The sequence below is a fragment of the Brachyhypopomus gauderio genome, chromosome 2, assembly GCF_052324685.1.
Source record: "Brachyhypopomus gauderio isolate BG-103 chromosome 2, BGAUD_0.2, whole genome shotgun sequence".
Classification (NCBI taxonomy): Eukaryota; Metazoa; Chordata; class Actinopteri; order Gymnotiformes; family Hypopomidae; genus Brachyhypopomus; species Brachyhypopomus gauderio.
In genome coordinates this window covers 45,725,212-45,745,474 of record NC_135212.1, presented here as the reverse complement: position 1 = coordinate 45,745,474, position 20,263 = coordinate 45,725,212, and the positions used below count along the sequence as shown (strand labels likewise).

The 20,263-nt window shown below is 43.3% G+C and overlaps 2 protein-coding genes across 2 annotated transcripts; one reads left to right on the top strand and one right to left on the bottom strand.

Annotated features, from left to right (window-relative positions):
• The first annotated feature begins 934 nt into the window (after positions 1-934).
• LOC143508436 (GTPase IMAP family member 8) lies at positions 935-6,135 on the top strand. Its single transcript, XM_076996927.1, has 4 exons — positions 935-2,145; positions 2,742-3,437; positions 3,572-4,153; positions 4,392-6,135. The coding sequence occupies exons 1-4, from the start codon at positions 2,115-2,117 to the stop codon at positions 4,442-4,444; spliced, it is 1,362 nt and encodes a 453-aa protein (XP_076853042.1). The 5' UTR covers positions 935-2,114; the 3' UTR covers positions 4,445-6,135.
• A 1,675-nt stretch (positions 6,136-7,810) lies between these two features.
• Positions 7,811-16,924, bottom strand: LOC143508923 (proline-rich protein 15-like protein A). The gene is made up of 3 exons (XM_076997511.1): positions 16,651-16,924; positions 14,338-14,592; positions 7,811-9,179 (listed from the first exon to the last, which is right to left on the bottom strand). Exon 3 carries the CDS (start codon positions 9,164-9,166, stop codon positions 8,822-8,824), a length of 345 nt encoding a protein of 114 aa, XP_076853626.1. The 5' UTR covers positions 9,167-9,179; positions 14,338-14,592; positions 16,651-16,924; the 3' UTR covers positions 7,811-8,821.
• Between the last annotated feature and the right edge of the window lie 3,339 nt (positions 16,925-20,263).

Here is a 20,263-nt window from a genome sequence, read left to right as displayed (position 1 = left end):
AACTATTTTCTTGTTATCTTCCATTCACCCAAGTTTTCTGCCGAACAATTTTACAATTAACCCTTTACTTTATTAATAGCCTACATAGTTAGTTAAGCTTATAATCATTAAACTTATAATTCCGATAGTATCCAACAGGGCCGGAGTGGGCCCCTTTTCAGCCCGGGAGTTTCCCGGCTAAATCCGGCCCAAATTTATTTTTTCCTCCCAATCGGCCCAAACTAGAGATTGACATGCGCCGGCCCATCGGGAGTCCTCCCGATTAGCCACTCCGGCCCTGGTATCCAAAAATTCAAGTTGAAATTCAAGTTCAGGTTAAAATTCAAGGCCAGGCCAAAACCAGGTTCCTCATACATATGGGAACTAGTTATGTATGATACAATTGAGTTTTACCTGGCCCAAGACATTACAGGCATACAGCAGGCCTCTGAACTTGAACCTGTGAACCATTTCACCTGTGTGCTTAACTACTTAATATGTCATGTTTCCAGTTAGATTTGAGGCATAAAATGATTCTGAGCCAGGCCAAAAACAGGTTTCTCTTACATATAGGAACTAGTTATGTATGATTCAATTGAGTTTTGCCTGGCCCAAGACATTACAGGCATACAGCAGGCCTCTGAACTTGCCCGTCTGATCCATTTCACCTGTGCACTTAACTACTCAATATGCCATGTTTCCAGTTAGATTTGAGGTATAAAATGATGTTGGATCAGGCTAAAATCAGGTTCCTCTCTTAGGGAGTGACCTGTTCTTCATAATGCATTTGTTATTTCTCTGGCCCACCATCAATAAGGCTTTCAATAATCCTCTGAAACTGCCCCTTTAAAATGCGTTCGCCTATCTGCCCACTGCTCAATATGCCATGTTGTGTGCTGGTATTTCTTCTTCCGATTATTTGTGTTCTAGAACAGCATTTCTGTGTTTTTAGTTTTCAAATCTAAGAATATGTTTCCTTACGTTAGAAATGTTGACGAATTCAATCATCATGTACAAACTGCATACAATTGAAACGACTTGAAATAGAAACCATTTTACAAATGAAATGCTTTCATTATATTTTTATTTTTTACATTCACAAAATCAGTATGGGAAACAATAACCTCCTAAATGTCTGCTCCTACGCTCGTTTAATGTAACGTATAATCTATCGCTTTTAAACAAAGTGCGCAGCAAACACGCATCGTGAACATAACCTTTTTGAATAAGTAACCAACTTCAGCCGCCGAATACGGAGCTGCGAATAAGTAACCAAACGAATCTCAAACTACGAATAAGTAACCAACTTCAGCCTCGTGACCAATTTACCAGGAAAATCGCAAAACCGCCAACCCTGCTAGTATAACCACTAATCGAGTCATCTGGATCTGACGCGTCAATTCATGTGTGACATGATTAAACGTGCCGTTCAGAAAGATCGATTCCTTCACAAACCGTCCATCGTCATCATATCATTCATACATCTACTAAACCACGTAATCTAGTTCATGGTGAATGTGGCGAATGAGCCAATAATCTCAGCAGCACAGGGCGCAAAGCGGGATCATTTCACACACGCGAAATTATAGGCACCAGCCGACCCAACAAGCACTAAATATATGTTTAGGATCAATAATTAATTATCCTGGCATTATTCCGTTTGTTTAATTGCAAAGGTACATGTACATGTTTTAATTGCATAAATTCATGTCATCGGTTAATGCCTATCAGTCAATCGAGTCTGTTTCCCCCAGAGATTACCTCTCGCTGTGCGCGTTGAACATATTTTACAATCACATTGGTGTAGATAAAACTACCTCTAGCGTACTACATATTTTCACATGGTAACCTTACGCAAATATTTAATCATTCTTACGTGTTCATGTTTGCAAATACTGATTCATAGCAACAAAATGTTAGTCATAGTCTATGTTAATAAACAAACATATACACATGTTTCTGGCATGAATCCAAGTCCTTCTCGTGATTCCTCTCTGTGCTTTTCCTGTTTGTGAGGGTTCTACAGCCCTGGAGTAGGGCTGCAGGCATGTGGGGGAGTGGAGATAGAGAGAAAGCGGAAACAGATACAGTAGAGCAGGAGGGGGAGACAGAGAGAAACTGCAGCCCGACTCAAAATGGCTACGGTCTCCTCCAGCTTGAACACTGGTAAGTGGACACACAAACATTACCTTTGCTTTGCTGTATCCTGGGAGTGTGTGCACACATCTGAACGACACACAGCTAGCGTTCACAACCTTTACTCCCTCGTTTCAGGGGCTGTAGTTCAGAAGAGGGCTGCCGTTCCCCAGTGAGTTGTAGCACAGAGTGATTGCAATCAGAAATGGGTCTTAATGGTCCTAGATTTGTATGGCACTGTGATATTTCTCCGCTGTTTGCAGTGGGAGTGTATGTGCGAGACCATGTATTCACTCTAAACCTTACAATCCCGATCACTCATAGAATAGAGGGGATGTGTCTAGGTGCTCTATATGAGTAGTATAGGTTATGCCTGATAAACATCTACAAATAACACGGATATGTTGAGCAAACACACATTAAGGGTTACTCTATCAGGAGAGAAATCATTAAACACAGAGTTTTTTGAGTGTATTGGTTTGGCCCTTGTCTGTTATTCTTGACCTCAAATCAAACTCTCTCATGCTACTGATTGACTTCTGTTCTAACTCCCTCGTCGAACCTCTTCTTCACCCCCATCCACATCTCTCTCTCTCTCTTTCTCTCCCTGTGTCTCTCTCTCTCAGGAGAGTCCTCTTATTTATTATTGCTGCTGGGGTACCGAGGTTCCGGCAAGAGCTCATCCTGCATCACCATCACCGGCCAAGAGGAGTCCCAGGGCGGGCAGCCCACCAAAGAACCCCTCCTCTGCACAAAGACGCTCGGCTGCAGGAAGCTCGTGTTGGTCGACACACCGGGGTGGAACCTGGAGGACGACGATGCGGCCGCCACGGAGAAACTGGATGGGGAGGGCTCCACGTCCGCCCACGTCAGACACCTGTGCTACCCAGGCGTGCACACCCTGCTGCTGGTCATTCCCATTGGGGAGCCCTTCACCGAGCAGCACAGGCAGGGCATGGTGGATCGACTGGAGTCCGCGGGGGCAGACGTCTGGAGGTTTTCCATGGTGCTCTTCACCGGCGCTGATCGGCTGTGGGGCAGCGGGGTCGAGGAGTTCATCGCAGAAGGGGGCTTGGCCCTCCAGTGGCTGGTGGAGAGATGTAGGAACAGGTATCACGCTCTGGATAACACCAGCTCGGAAAACAGCGCACAGATCGGGGAGCTGCTGAGGAAGGTGGTAGAGATGGTGCAGGAGAACGAGCGCTCCTTTTTCATGATGGACGATGGTGTTCGTGCTCCCTGGTCTGTGTGCATCCCAAACCACGAAGAAACGATGATCACCGACGATGCGGCGTCACCAATATTTAGATCACCACCGCGAGGTGAGTTCTGGTCATCTATTAGATGCACTTCCTAAGAGTTTGAATTCTTCTATAACTCTTTAATTCTCGTCTTCTGTTTGTTATTCCTCCTCTTTTGTCTATCTGTAATTCTGCTCCCTCGGTCTTCTGTGAAGAGTTGAGGTTGGTGTTAGTGGGGTGGCAAGGTGCTGGCAAGAGTTCTGCAGGAAATGTGATCCTGGGTGGAAGCCGCTTTGAGTCGGGCTGCCACACCGAGGTCTCCTTGCGCCAGCAGGCGTACGTGAGTGGCTGGCGCGTCACTCTCGTGGATACTCCGGGCTGGGATTGGTTTTCCGTCCAACGCACTCCGGCGCACATCAGGAAGGAGATCAAACGAGGGGTGCGACTTCTTCACCCCGGTCCACATGCTCTTCTCTTGGTCATCCCCGTAATATCTACCCTCACATCCAAAAAGAGACGGGCTCTGGAGAACCACTTGGAGATGCTTGGAGAAGATGCGTCTTTCCATACGATGGTGCTGTTCTCCTGTGGTGATTGGCTGGGCTGTACACCAATTGAGGAGCACATCCAGAGGGACGGTGGGCAGTACTTGACTCTGATGGAGCACTGCTTGAACTTCTACCATGTGCTGGACAGCACTAGTGCATCCAGAGGCCAACACCAGGTCACCGAACTCCTGATGAAAGTGGAGGAAATGGTGGCTCACAACGAAGGAAGACCATTCCTACCTGTTAAATGTGAGTCTTCTTTCTTGGCTTTTAATGCAAACCTAAAAAGAGAAGCATGCATATTGATTTCTGCTTGTGGCATTATATATTTTATTTATTTATGTATTTATTTATTTATGTTTATTCAGTTAAGTCATGTCACAAATAAATGGTTGATTACAAGTAGATTTGTAGTACTGCAGTATGTAGCCTTGGAATTAAGACTTGTACAGTACAGACTTTGATTTAGTTTTGATTTGTTTTGCAGTAAATGAAGAACAGGAGGATGAGACAGTGTGTGCAAAATGCTCTCTCATGTGAACAAGCAAATGATGCATCTTCTTTGAACTCACCTTCTTTGGGTCATCAGTATGGTTAGCATGGGCAATTTAAAGTGAAGCTCTAAAGTTAAAGTGTTTGTTGCATACATATATTCACTGCGGTTATTCAGAAGAGGAAAAGTATGAACTTAAGTTTTTCAGCAAGTTCCCTCTGTAAGCTTATCTTGTAAACAGGCATGAAAATCTGTCACCTTTCGGCGAAATTCGCCGTTTTGAAGTTGAAAAGGGTGACCTACGTGAATCGTGTAGATCCGATGAGTTTTTTGTTGGGGGGTCGGGAGATTATATTTTAATTATCATATTGACTTAATTAGCAAACAGAGCACTTCCGAAATTGGCTATTTCAATGACAGTGGCCAGCAGTTTCCGCCCAGAACCTTCATAGAGGCCAAATAGCGTTTCAATCTTACCAACGTTCTTCATTCATGTTATTCATTTACTGCTAAGCGGGACGAGAAGCAGGACCTAGTGCTACACCGCGGACAAGTCAGAAGAGCGTACATTTACCAGATCGTACATTTACCACTACATTTACCAGATCGTACATTTATAATTGGGTGGATTTATTTGGGTTATTAATGGTTTCAATCGTTTTCATATTTTGCGGTAAAACAAAGTTACTGCCGTTCGCTACAGCGTTGAACACTGTCAGATCTAACCACAAGCTCTTGTGATAATAGGCCCATCTATCTACCTATTTAAGTTCGCGTCAACCCCGTGTAGTTAACGGTGACATAAAATAAGAAACAAGATTTTTTTCTAGTGTGTCTGTAGTTGTAACTGGTGAATCCAGGGACGTGTGAGGATCACATTCGCACCAGGGCTGAAAAGATTGAAGATGAAGTTGTAAACTCTTGTCGTTTGAGTCTACCCTGTGTTTTAGCTCATGTTAGAAAATAAAAACACGTAAACCTGGTATTTTTACAATAATTTTCGCCGCTGATGTATGTATTGGTTCATTAAGACGTAATGGTTTTGACTGAGCCATCCGGAATGGCGAAAGCGGCTTCTTGCGTTTACGGATTGCGTTTACATTGAATCCATTGACATGACAGTCAAAAAAAATTTTTTTTATGGATTTTACTATATTTTACGGAGCCCGTAAGGTGACATCATGTAAAAAATAAATAAATAACGCGTGGCCACGACATATTAATGCGTGGGAACGAGAGACTAACGTCGCCTTACGAGCTCCGTAATATTTGGCATCACCTGTCGCTGTATCCCCGTACACCAGCAGCCACCCACAACCCCCCCCCCCCCCCCCCCCCCGTCGCAGTATACCCATGACGTCACATGTCAACGCCCCGTCGCCGTATCCCCATGACGTCACATGCCCCGCCCCCCCGGTCTTCTCACCTTTTTAACCCCTGACCCATTTTCATGCCTGTGTAAAGGTTTATGAAAACGTTTGAATTTGGACATATGGACTTTGGAAGTGTTTACATTAACTTTTGTAAAGACATCATTATTAAGGTATTTATTTTTCTGATTATCTAGATGCATGTTTTTAGCAATATAAAAATGTCAGTCTTGCTATCATTACACATACACTACACATACCTCCGATGTTAAGCAGCTAACCCCAAGGGAAACACGTGTTAACATTTTTGCTACAGCATACTTTGCACTTGATATTTTCAGAGAAATAAAGTTTGATTTTAAAAATCACTTATGTATTGGTCATACAAAGCGGTGTTCTGAATCATGAAGCAAATTCAGTATATCAAGGACGTAACCATGGCCAAATATTGCTTAAAAGGTGTAAAAACCAAACGTCCCAGTTAGGTGTAGCTGGTGTGAGGGGTCGGCGGGGTATCTTTCCTCCTGCACGTTCACTCCCAGCAGTGAAGGAAAGGGGCCCATGAACTGTGTATTCCAGCAGTGCAGGGTATATAATATATACGGTCTCTGGTCTGAACGCAGGACCACTGCTGACGTCATACTGCTTGGATGGAGAAGCAGCATAATTGGGCTGAGCGTAGTCCATCACCCGAATATACTGCATGATAAAATGGATAAATGATTTGGTATGGAGTGGATAGCACATATTGTGGCAAGGGCATGCAATTTCTAAGTGTACACAACATGTTTCTAATCAATTTATTAATTTACAGTTTTTGACGACTGCTAACATGCGTCTGTCCAATCTGTAGTCACATTTTCAAAACTCTAAACACAGTGAACACAACATCAGTCTTCAGTGGCTATACAATTAATACAATTCATCTTGTTTTTGCACAAAATGCAGTCATGAGAAAACAACAGATGTCACTGTTAAATGTCTGTTGTTTGCTGGGAGAGAGTAACATATTACATGTAACACTGTTTCTGTATTGCCATCAAATGTTAGTTTTTTTTTACAGTGGTTGTGCAGTGATTGACTATGTTCATCTCGAATAGAGAATCTGTGCTAGTGTTTGAAAGAATGATTGGATACTGAACCAGGTTTGCTGTGTTTTAACAAAGTTTGTGTATAAAGAGAAAACTTTGTTTGCGCTGTGAAATGCAGAGTTTATATTTAGTTAAGAAAATGCGCTTTTGAACAGGATATTAACTATTTGGCTATTTGTATGAGGTAAATGTGTTGCTGTGTTTAGAGTTTTGAAAATGTATCACAAGTATTGGGAAACGCATGTTAGCAGTCGTCAAAAACTAATAAATAGTTTCGAAAAAACACGTCACATTTACACTAGCAACTGAATAGTGGTAGTGGGTCACCAATTTGTAGACTTCTGCAGGAATAAAAATATACAATAACATGATGAAACATGCTGTAGTCGGCTTTTTACCTCTGTATACGTGCGAAATCATTCTGGGAGATCAGGTAAACAAATAACTTAGCACGCCATTAAAACAATGGCTCTCGTGCCCTCTGGTATGCAACTGAATTGGAAATAGAGTAACGGTATAATTTTTGTCTTTTTGCGTCGTTCCTAGCGCATTTTTTGCATATGGGTCTTTGAAATTCTTTGCATTAAAGTTCTATTTAGTGATATTTCATTAATATACATGTAATTCGCTCAACATGTAACAAGCACATTGAGACAAAAAACAAAGTGAAGATTCATTAACACATGGTTCAATCTATTTAACAGCAGTAAAAAAAGTTTTTTTCTGTGATACGCTCTCACTGACGAAAACTGACGAACTGACCGGCTAATAATGAGCAGATGACTGACTACAGCGCAGGTACAATGCCGCCATCTTGTGGTAAAATTAATGAAAAGCAGGTCGCAAGGAAGATTTTGAGCTTTTTATCTGGTCATTACACGCACGCATGCACATAAAGTTCGCTAAGATACAAAAATCTTTGAAAAAGTATTGTTTATTAAAAGATTATTATTAAATATTATATTAAAACATTTTCTTTACATATTTTTAAAACAAATCATACTCAGATTATTGAAATCAATATAAGCTTAGATTACTAGAAAATGTAATTGTGTTGCCACTGTAGGCATAAGAGAAGTACCATATGACACAATAGTATAAGAACCAACCAAACACAGTTTTAAACAGAAAGAGCCATTTTGCATTGTGATGAATGATATCCAGTGGTTGTCACTCTGATCATAAGGCACTAAGTTTCTTACAGCTGAACTTTAGCAACCTAAACCTAAAATAAAAAATATTTTAAAAAGATAAAAACAATATTGCAACACAGAAAATGCACATTATCTAACCAAAGTATCACTGTAGATGGAAATAATTTTACTGTGACCTTGTGTTCTGTTTATTTGTGTTTATATACTTTTGTGTGCAGATTAAATTGCAAATGAAAAAAGATCAGTCAGTGAAAACTGCTTTAATAATATTGGGATTAACCATGCAAGAGGAACTTTAATCATTTCAAATTCAAGACCAAATGTTTACTTTTGTGATTTTGGATTGTGGATTCTGCAAAGAATGCAGTGAAGACTAGCTCACTTCATACAATCCCCTAGAAGATTAGCTCACTTCATACAGCCCCTAGAAGACTAGCTCACTTTATACAAACCCCTAGAAGAATAGCTCACTTCATACAATCCCCTAGAAGACTAGCTCACTTCATACAAACCCCTAGAAGACTAGCTCACTTCATATAATCCCCTAGATGACTAACTCACTTCATAAAATCCCATAGAATACCAACTCACTTCATACAATCTCCTAGAAAACTAGCTAATTTCATACAAACCCTTAGAAAGACATGGGGAAAGAAGTTTGTTTGCTGAATTTCGAGATTTGTCCAGCACTCAGACATGTGGTGTATTTGTTTGATATATATGTGTGCGCGTATGTGAGCCTGTTTGACGTGCACAGATGCGGTCCTCAAGCAGACGGGCCCTCTGACTGCCCTTGAGATGCCCAGCCTTCACTTCCCTGTGCTCTCATTGCCGTTGCACGACTCTGAGTTGGGAAACAGCTCAGGATTCTCCGCTAACGTAGCACGGATCCTCTTTTTCTCTTTGAAGCGGCCCGAGTGAGAGACTTTAACATGTCGGCCTTTTGTTGCCGTTTTGTCCACGATGCGTTCAAGACGGGCATTCAGCTGGGTGTCATCAGGATCTCCGGGTGTCCCAGACGCTCCAGACACGGCCTCCACATTTGCGCTGTATTCTGCGGGCATCTCGTACAGCACCTTGGGTTCTGATTTCTTTTTGCGGAGGAAAGTGAGCTTCCACCAGGCGGGGGCTGGCTCAGCTGTAGCCATGACCATGAGGATACGAGCCCTGAGAGGAACAGCGAAGACAGGGAGAGAGTTAAAACACTTCCCTTACTGGGTGGGATGGTGCCAGTGGAAGAGAGGAAAAGAAGGAATCGGTTTCTTGTTTTTAGAGTCGGTTCTATTGCAACCCAGGCACCATGGTGGAGCACAGCTGTAGCGCCAGGCATAGCCGTGGAGCAAAAGATGCTGAAGCAATCATTTCCGATTGAAGGCAGGAAGCCTGGACACGGGAAGCTGAGGTCTTCACCCTCAAAGTTGTGGCCTCCTTTATCAAGGAACCTTTCAGTTCTTATTTTAGCATGATCACCAGTGACCGGCTCCCAGAAACATCTATATCTAATTGAGGTTAGCAGTAAGAAAAGGATCATGGTGTGCAATCTGAGATCTTAGAGGGTGTGGGCAGCGGTCTATGTTAAGATCTGGGTCTATGGTGTGAGAGTACCGCTGAATTTTTCATTGCAATTCAATAGGTGCCATATGGTGACACTGTGCTAAGGTGCAATCTGTAAATCTCCAGTTACAGGCCTCATATTTCATAGCTACATGCTGAAGTCAGACTACAAGCTAACAGAGAAGCTGAAGCATAACTGATAGACATTGAGGTTTCAACTGGTGGTGAAACGTATGGGGAATATGCCCAGCAATCTGGACACATAGACATATTAACCAGTGGTTTGTAAGTGGCTTTCTATGTCATATAGAAAGTTCAATAAGTGGCATTGGTCTTAATCCAGTCATGTATGAATACACGAATGCAGACATCCTGGCAGTGTTCCAAATGTAAACCCAGATGGGATATTAAATATAGCTGTAATGTAACCTGCAATTATATGTGTGAAATAAACTCTGAATGAACCTGCTATAAGTGTGAAATAAACTCTCTATCAGCATGCTTGAATATGTGCACTAAAACTGAATCCGGCGTGCTGTATGTGAGAACACGCCTTCAGTCTGGGTATTGTCTGAACGGCTCTGACAGAGCAGCACAGCAGTGTGATTAGTCATGTTACCAACACAGACGAGCTGTTGCTGGGGAGGTTGTAATACAAGCATCGAAAAAGTCAAACAAGGCTTCAATCACCCTCTCTCTCTCTCTCTCTCTCATACACACACACACACACACACACACACACACACACACACACACACACACACACACACACACACACACACACACTCACAATCACAATCACACACAGATAAAGCCGCCACATTGTGCCTGCCTCTATTCAAAGGAAGCTAGTGAACCTCCTATGAGCAGTTGCTCGGCAACAGAGTGGTCATTTCCATACTGTATGCTAATATTTATGGTCTCTGTAGGCTTTGACTTCTGGCCTGGTTCATGTTTGTATGGGAGCATGGACAGGGGGCACCAGGAGTGGCCCTCTCTAAGGTCAGGACCAACCTCTGTGGGGTTTCATCTCAAACCATCTCCTCAGCAAATGTCCTACACCACTGTTATTATTAAGACCGCATGCACAGGTAAGTAACGTGAATTATCCTGGTGAATATCCTGGTGAATGTCCTGGTGTCAGGTGATAGTGACGCAGGAGTCAAGACTGTATTTGAAACTGGATCACTACATGAATTTAAAATGATTTATTGGTTCATCGCAACTGGCGTATCATAACTGGCTTTTCATCATCCTGTAGGTATATTTCTTATTAGTTTTGATACTTTAACATTTGCATGCATTTTAAAAATCATAAATTATCCTAATATTTTTTGAAAGAGATTATCCATCATATTTATAAATTATAAATGATCAATTTATAACTGGGCAAAAGCATAAAGGAAAAGGAGCTAGAAGCTTGAGCTAGAGAATAAAGTTGAAATGTTTAAATTTACATATACGGTATATGGATGTATATAACATATAAGGATGTAAATGGATGTGGCCATAACCACACTAAACTCACACATGCACTGACTTTCCTGCCTCCAAGCTTCATTATACCCACCTACCGTGCAGTACTACCATGCAATACTACCGTGCAGTACTACCGTGCAGTACTACCACGCAGTACTACCACGCAGTACTACCGTGCAGTACTACCACACAGTACTACTGTGCAGTACTACCATGCAGTACTACCACACAGTACTACTGTGCAGTACTACCATGCAGTACTACCGTGCAGTACTACCATGCAGTACTACCACACAGTACTACCATGCAGTACTACCACACAGTACTACTGTGCAGTACTACCATGCAGTACTACCGTGCAGTACTACCATGCAGTACTACCGTGCAGTACTACCGTGCAGTACTACCACACAGTACTACCGTGCAGTACTACCACACAGTACTACCATGCAGTACTACCACACAGTACTACTGTGCAGTACTACCATGCAGTACTACCGTGCAGTACTACCATGCAGTACTAACAGAACTTACAAAATTGTCAACCATCCACTGTGCAATACCAAAACATAATCATATTGTCTACTACTGTGCAACACATATATTTTGACAATTATTATAATTCTGTCTCAATGCTACTACTGTGAATTATGTCAAATTACTGCCATGCAACATCCATACACTGTAATTATTTAATTAAATTCTCTGTAAATTGTAAATGTATGTATATATAGTCTCAACATTGGGCATCTTATAATTTTTATACCTTCATGTTGAAAAGCACTGAAAAGGAGATGCTTTTAATCTCACTGTACCTGTGTATAGCGACAATAAAAGGCTTTCTATTCTATGTTCATACTAATCTATATGAGGATACTTGATGCTGACAAACGCAGAATAAAGACTGACAAACACCGTAAAAGCAGTTACAAAGGTTTTGATGACATCACGTTATGACCAAATTGCACAGCCAATCATCATTTCAATAAATATTGATGATGATGATGATGTGATGATTCACACCGGAACAATCCTGGTAATTCTGAGGCCTAATTTCATTGGACATTAGATTTACTGACAGCATTTCTGACCAGTATGGACATACATTTAATAGATAATAGAGAGAGACAGTGTGTAAATGCCGTGTTTCATCTTTAACAAGCCTATGGGCATGTTTACTGAGCATGAACTTAGCTTTTAGGTTTGTAGGCATACAATACTGGTGCTGGATCAGTGTGCGTTTAATGTAGTCCATTCACACGCTATATCTAACTGGCTCTGGATCAGTCACCTGAGGATATTGTATGACTCTCAGAAAAAGCCCTGTTCAAACAATTCCTTTCATGTTTGACTGTTATATTGATGATGCGCATGTATATGTATGTATGTGTGTGTGTGTGTGTGTGTGTGTGTGTGTGTGTGTATGGCAGGATCAACATTTGTAAGAAGCTTTGAACTGTGTGATACAACACAGGCCTTTATTTTACAGTATGTTATTATGTTCAGAAGTCAAAGGTAAGGTTTGGCATTTTGTACTGTAAGGACATATGTAACATTTATTCTACTTTCATACAGAATACTGGTCCCAGTTCAATGTAATATCTACAGAGTGTGACTCCAACCAACAGGGAAATTCTGATTCCACTCAAATACTAAGATAAGGATTATGATAATGGTCAATTGCTTCCGCGGTCCAGTTTCGATGCTATTGTAATCACATTCTCTGATCTCGTTACAATGTAAATCTAATAACAACAGGTCTGGGCCATCTAGCCTCCAGCTCAAAAATACCTTCCCTCCATACACACTGGCAGGCAACAATACATTTGTGTCTATCAGTATCTGCATTGTACACTCATTGTGGTTTTAGCAAAATTATTGCTATCGTTGTTATTATTGCTATATGCTAATGAGGTCCTCTCGCAAACATCCTCCAACCAGTGGAGACCATGTATGAAATCAAAGATATGTTAATGTTAGATTGACATATGTGACTTAGTTTAACCTGTGGTTTGAGAAACAAATTCTTCCTTCCTTCTTAATGTTGAGCACTGAGGTTTTGAGTAGGGCACTGTTTTATGAGTGCCATAAACACACACAAGGTTTCTGTTCACCTCTTATCTCCAGTGAGACATATCCACTGTAAATATTTACTAAATGTGGGGCAGGTGAAACTGATTGCTGAGGTTGGGCCAGCAAGGTACAGAGAGGACCATACGGCAAGTCTCCTGAGCTGTGTCCCTGACCTGTCTCCCTGAGCTGTCTTGCTGACCTGCCTCGCTGGGCTGTCTCGCTGACCTGTCCCCCAGACCTGTCTCACTGATCGGTCTTGCTCACCCTGTCTCCATTACCTGTCAACTGGCAGGAATATTTACCTCTTATTTGAATATGCATCTTAGGGCAAGCATTCTAGACGTGGGTGTAGGCCAGGACTGCCAAAATCTTTCGTTCCTGAAGAGTCCTTAATGACAGCATATGACAGTAGAGGAGAAGGCCTGAACTGAGATTGAAAGGCCAGAGACCTCTAACTGCATCTAGGCAATGTGAATGAGATTGAACAAGATGGACAACTACAGTAAGGATATACTGTATTGATACAAAATAATATAAAAATGATTGTAGTTTTTTTGTAGAGATGTATCAGATGTACAAATGTATTAGATACTAGGAGCTGTAACTTAACTCCTACATGGTTCAAATACAGGTGCACACATATGCGCATGCACGCACACACACACCCACACCCATCTACAACCCTCTCACTCCGCACACACCCACACCCATCCACAACCCCCCACCCCCACACACCCACACCCATCCACAACCCCAGTCCCTACACCCCCATCATACAATATGGATCATACATGATCTGTGTGGTTTGAACATTTGGATTGGAAATATCAAACACACAATCCCTCCACAAGGCCCCAGACCAGCCCCCATGGCTGGACACACAGGCCCCAGACCAGCCCCCATGGCTGGACACACAGGCCCCAGACCAGCCCCCATGACAGGACACACAGGGTTCAGACCATGCTAGCCATGGGCTTGTCTGGGTTAAATACTTAATCTGGGCTGTTCATGTGTGAACAGACATACCGTAAGATAATAAGATATACTTGGACCTGTGATTTTGCTTATTTACATAATATAATTATGTTAATAATTCAATGTTTGTGTTAATATCATATTTCATTTTGCCACTCATGAGAATGGAGCTGACCGTGAACTGTCTGCAGTGTGTGCCCGCCTGCTGCCTGTGTGGTGCAGAGTAGCGCAAGGGGCCGCTCACCTGTGCCACTGAAAATGCGTCACGAAGCCTGAGGTGCCGTCTTCTCTCCAGAGGTCACTGGCCTGGGGTTCAGTCCCCTCAGTGCTGGGTACAGTCAGGTCGAGTGAGTGAGATCATCGCCCCGTGTGGGTGGCCTGAGAGCTCTTCTCCACCTTTACATTTGTTTCCTTCTTCTTCTGTTTCTCTCTCTCTTCTCTCCTGTGTACTCTTCTCTCTGACAACCAGGTGCAGCTTAACAGGTGTATGCTCCTCCCACTGTATCACACACACACACACACATACACACACACACACACACACACATACACACACACACATGAGTGAGCACAGAGAGAGAGAGAGAGAGAGAGAGAGAGAGAGAGAGAGAGAGAGAGAGGGGGAGAGAGAGAGAGAGAGAGAGAGAGAGAGAGAGAGAGAGAGAGAGAGGCCACACCTCCTGTTCTGCTTGAGTAAACAGAGCCATGGTGACATGGTGGTAGCAAATGAAGGCGCAAACGTAGAGCTAAACGTACTAGATTAGTCCCGTCCGTACTTAGAACTGGATTCATGATTCATTTGATCACTCTCACCTGCAAGTAGCATTGCAAGCAATTTCATTTATCTAACGTAGAACTAAAGTGACCCAAACTGTGCTCACTAGATCAGACCACCCAAACTGTGCTCACTAGATCAGACCACCCAAACTGTGCTCACTAGATCAGACCACCCAAACTGTGCTCACTAGATCAGACCACCCAAACTGTGCTCACTAGATCAGACCACCCAAACTGTGCTCACTAGATCAGACCACCCAAACTGTGCTCACTAGATCAGACCACCCAAACTGTGCTCACTAGATCAGACCACCCAAACTGTGCTCACTAGATCAGACCACCCAAACTGTGCTCACTAGATCAGACCACCCAAACTGTGCTCACTAGATCAGACCACCCAAACTGTGCTCACTAGATCAGACCCAGCCCCACACAGAGTTCCGCTTGCTGTGCCTGATCTGCTCAAAGAAGAAACCAGATAATTTTGCTCATCAAAGAAGGAACTGCATCCAGTAGAGCGTCCATTAGAGCAGGATTTAGACAATCACACCACATAACATTCAATTGTAAGTATAGAAACAGAAATATAGACAAATTATTATAATCCACGTAAGCTTTAAGTAGAATTAAACTTGCTAGATATCTCTAAGCTAATCTCGGACGTCGGTGGACAGAGGTCCTACTAGCTGCTGCCAGTGTAAACCCACAGAGCCGAACACGTAGGCTGATTTACCGCATTTCACTGACTCTCTTTTCTCAGCTCATCAGCTCATTAGCAGAATGATAAAATGCCATGTTGCAGTATGCAGTACAATCTCACCTCTGTCCAGTAAATGGCAAATGTCTCACTCACACCCCCCACATGTCCCCGCCTTCACTACAAACAGGAACACAGCACTGCCAGCTCTGGCATGGGTACATCTGTAGAAGGGTGTTCAGTGACCAGTGACCTGATTAGTGCCAAGGGTCAGAGCCAAGCCATTAGGCTGAGTGTATGCTCTGCAGTGGACCGTGGAGGTTGGTGTGGCCTGGAGGAAGAGAGGAGCATGAGCTCCTGTGTGTGGGCTCACACTCAGCCCAGGCAGGCCTGTTAATAAACTGTGGGTAGCAGAAATAGTAACAATGCTATGGGTCCCAACCAGAGATCACCAAATTCCTGGCACAAGGCTTCTGGCCTAGAATGGAGCGAGGGTGGTAGATGTAATTGACACCTACTAAAGGGGCTCTTACGAAGCACGCGCCATTCAAAGATTTGATAAGCGTATGCAGCTTCCTTTCTCAGATGTCTAAAAAGATCACTGGGGTGGAGAAGGGATGCCACTGCTTGGTTATTTGTGCCACCTTGTGGCTGAACCTGGTAGCACACTATAAGAAAAGTACATCCTCTCTTTATTGCAAGACACGTGGGTCTCTTTATACGGTGGTGTGAACATTCACTTCAGCCACAAGGTGGCATTAAGGAATAAGCATGTCTGTCTACTAACAAAACTGCAGGTTTTAAACAATTACACCACGTTGCATTCAATTGTGAGCGAGAAAATGACACAGATGGAACATAGAAACAGAAAGACACAGGAAATATTCACAGAGTGGCAAAAGATAAAAGATAATGTGAATTATCAGTCTTTTTGTCTTCTTTTCAGGCTTCATTTAATTTCTATTTATTCAGCCATTTTATTTCTTTGTTGGTCCCCCTAAAGGACTTAGACACACACACACACACACACACACACACACACACACACACACACACACATACACACACACACACACACATTACCTATGATCTGTTATCACTGTAGCTCCTCGTTATTGAGGGTGACGGAGGAGGGACAGACTGTGATGGTATCCATCAATCAATACATTTCCTCCTCCTCACCCCCCACCGCCATCGTTTTCTTCCTCGTCTCTCAGGGTAGAGGGGAGCACAGGGTCCTACAAGCTTACCCTTCAGTCCGAAATTATCGCCAAATCAGGAAAGTGAACAACTTGGCGTTTTATTCGCCGAGGCGGCTTTAAGACTCTGGCCACCTAGGTTGGGTCAACTCGTGTTCTGAAACTGAAACTGATACTCCGTATGTTTCAGTGCAGTCCTGTCACAATGTGCTAAATCAAGTAAACGAAGCTGCCCTCGAATTTGCTGTGCCGAAATTACGTTGAATTTGAAGACAAAGAAAGGTCCTAATATATTGGAAGTATATTTAGATACAGATAGATAAGAGATAGCTTACAATATAAACGATTAATTACCGGGATACTACTGTAGTAAGAAGCAAGTACGTGCAGTTACACATATAATTAAATTTAATACTTTTGGGTTACTGTGCTGGTGGAAAAATGTTGTAGAAGATAAAATGATCGTCAGATTAACTGACTGACAAGAGAGAACTGTCTTGTGAAGTTTGTTGCTGTCCAAAGGAGCTGGTGGCCTACAGACTGAGCCTGGACCACACCTCGAGTAGTTTCACGAGAGCGCACACCTCGAGAAGGGTTAAAGCCGATGGGCAGCCATCACTTTAATCATAATCAACGCGGCTAAAGAGGAGTAATGGAAGCCGCGCGCTCGGCGCGCCTGTGTTCCGCCGCAGATTAGCCCGTCATTTGCATACCGCTTTTCTTCATCCCCGTCGCCACGACGACAGGCCGTCCTCCTCGGACACAGTCAAGCGTAGCCTCCGGGGCCGCTTTGACAAATGGCCAACCGCGTACTGCTGTCTTTGCGACCGAGACGGGGCAGCGCCAGCGACAGTGATTGATAGCCTGACGGGGTAAATAGTGCATAACTTTTCTTTTTCTAATAGGAGTACAAGAGGTGTTTAAAAATCGTTGTAATGGAGAAATATGAAGCCGCAAGGAACAGCAGAGGAGGAGAGGGCGACCAAGGAGGACTGTGAGAAAGGGGGGAATGGGTGGGTGGGTGGTCAGTGTGTGTGTGTGTGTGTGTGTGTGTGTGTGTGTGTGTGTGTGTGAGAGAGAGAGAGAGAGAGAGAGAGAGAGAAACAAACAGGAAAATTGTATATCACCATACTTCAGTCTCATCAGAATCTGCCCTTTCTCAGTGCTCTATCCAGCTTTATCATCTTCACCATCACCACCATCATCATCATCTGCACTTTACAGTAAGCATAAGCCCAACGGTCATGGCCAAATCTACCCGAGCTATTTTGTATTCTTTTCCCCGCTAGCTGAATGGCTCACACCACCTATTACACACAGCAGCTTCTCCTCCTCTTCTGCAGTAATCGTTCAGTATGATGTCATGGACCCAGTCCGTGAGATGAGATGTGGTGCGGCTGTTGAATGAGCCCCAGTCAATACGGGCCTGGTGCTGCTGCTGTTCACGCTGGACGGCCCTGGCCCTCGTGCTGGAGCACGTACACCTGGGCCATTCCATCCGTCGCTTGCCAATTTAAGCCGTGACACGAACGGACTGCGTCGCTAATGGACACATTACGTGGCTTACTGGAATTCTACTTAATGTATTTGTTTTTAAACATTAGTACATCTGATGCACTACATTACAAAACAGTGGAGTGTATTTCATAAAATTTTATGGCAAAGAAAATTACCTACCGAGGACAACTTAACTTCTATGTAACATATTCCACAGCCTTTACAATTACATTTACATGAACCGTGCATGTTTTCTGTAGTGCAGTCCCCCCCCCCATCACCGTCATATACGTGCCATACACACATTGGTCATGTACTGTATGTCCCGTGAGTATCCCCGTGTGTTTGTATGCAGATGAGTGTGTAATAAGGCGGGATAATGAATTCATTACATGCTATCTGACACCATTACCATAATAATGCCAAACACATACATCAGCTTGCCTTCAACTACACGGCCCACTTCCCGTAGCTGCTGGACACGAGTCATGTGACAGACCAGGCCACAATAAAGCCAGACAGACCACACCGATTTCATTCAGCACTCTAGCATACTGGCCAGTTTTTGCTAATGCAGTATAATTCCATAATTTCCATTATTTCCTTTTGTTGTGTGTGCGCATGTGTGTGTGTGCATGTGTGTGTGTGTGTGTGTGTGCATATTTGCACATGTACGCATATGTGTGTATGTGTGTGTGTGCATATTTGCACATGTACGCACATGTGTGTATGTGTGTGTGTGTGTGTGTGTGTGTGTGTGTGTGTGTGTGTGCTGTATATGCACACACACTGGCAATTCTCAGTGTGTGTCGTGGCGTAGTTGGCTCACGGGGGGTTGAAGAGTATAACCTCATGTGAAAGAAAAGTATTAGATCTGTCTCACCTGCAGAGGAACAGTAATTGGATAACAACAGAGAAGGAAACCTCCCAGCGAGAGCCAGACTGCACGAGCCTGTGTTGGGGACGCTCATACGTCGAGACAGATAGGAGACATTAGGAGAAAGAATGGTGTCGATTTTTCCTGGCTTCTCATCTTTCGTCAGTGCTGTTTAATAATTTGCTCACAGAGTGACAGGGTTAACATGCTATCAGAGTTATCTGTCGTAAGTGGCCAAGATCTATTATGGCTATGAAAACACAGCATCACTCATTTATATTAAAACCCGGTGTCATCAGCTGCAGAGCTGTATCCACGGCTCCAACCTTCTCTGCACCACCAGGAGAAGCAGGAGGAGGAAAAGCCGTTCGAGTCTGAACGTTAAGAGTTTCAACCAAGACGTTCTGTGCATGAACTGAGACTCACGTCGCTGCTTGGACTGCACACCTAGCTTTGTGATTGGATGTTTACACCATGATGTTGGTTAATGATCTTTAGTAATTAGTTGTGACAACAAAAGCTATTACTCCAAGGTGTTTTCATGTTTTAGGAGTTCCATAAAAAAGCCAGTGTTGGTGAGTGACTGCTAGGCCTGAACCGCTATGACTGGGGAACACCTAATGTTTGGCAAGGGCTGGGAAGTCAACTCAAGCGATACACTAACAGCTGTATTCATTAATATGACTAATTAAAATGCAACATCCCTTATGGCTCTGTTATAAGATGTGATTGAATATGACAGTGATCAAGCTGTCAAAAAGTTTTTAGCTTTAGTTGAGTTCAGTGGTGAAGTCGAGGGGCCCATATGTGCACCTATAGGAGCCTCAATCTGTGCTATGTCTAAAGGTACACACACACACACACACACACACACACACACACACACACACACACACACACACCCTGGAGACCAGTGCAGCCTAAACATACATCCTGTCTCCAATCAGCTACCTAGGTGTTATGTTTCTTCTCTCAGTTAACAGAACCCTGCCAATCAATGGTGGTCAAATCCATGTGTGTGTGTGTGTGTGTGTGTGTGTGTGTGTGTGTGTGTGTGTGTGTGTGTGTGTGTCTAAGGGAGAGAGGGCGAGAGACACAGCACACATGGCCTGCTGACCTGGCA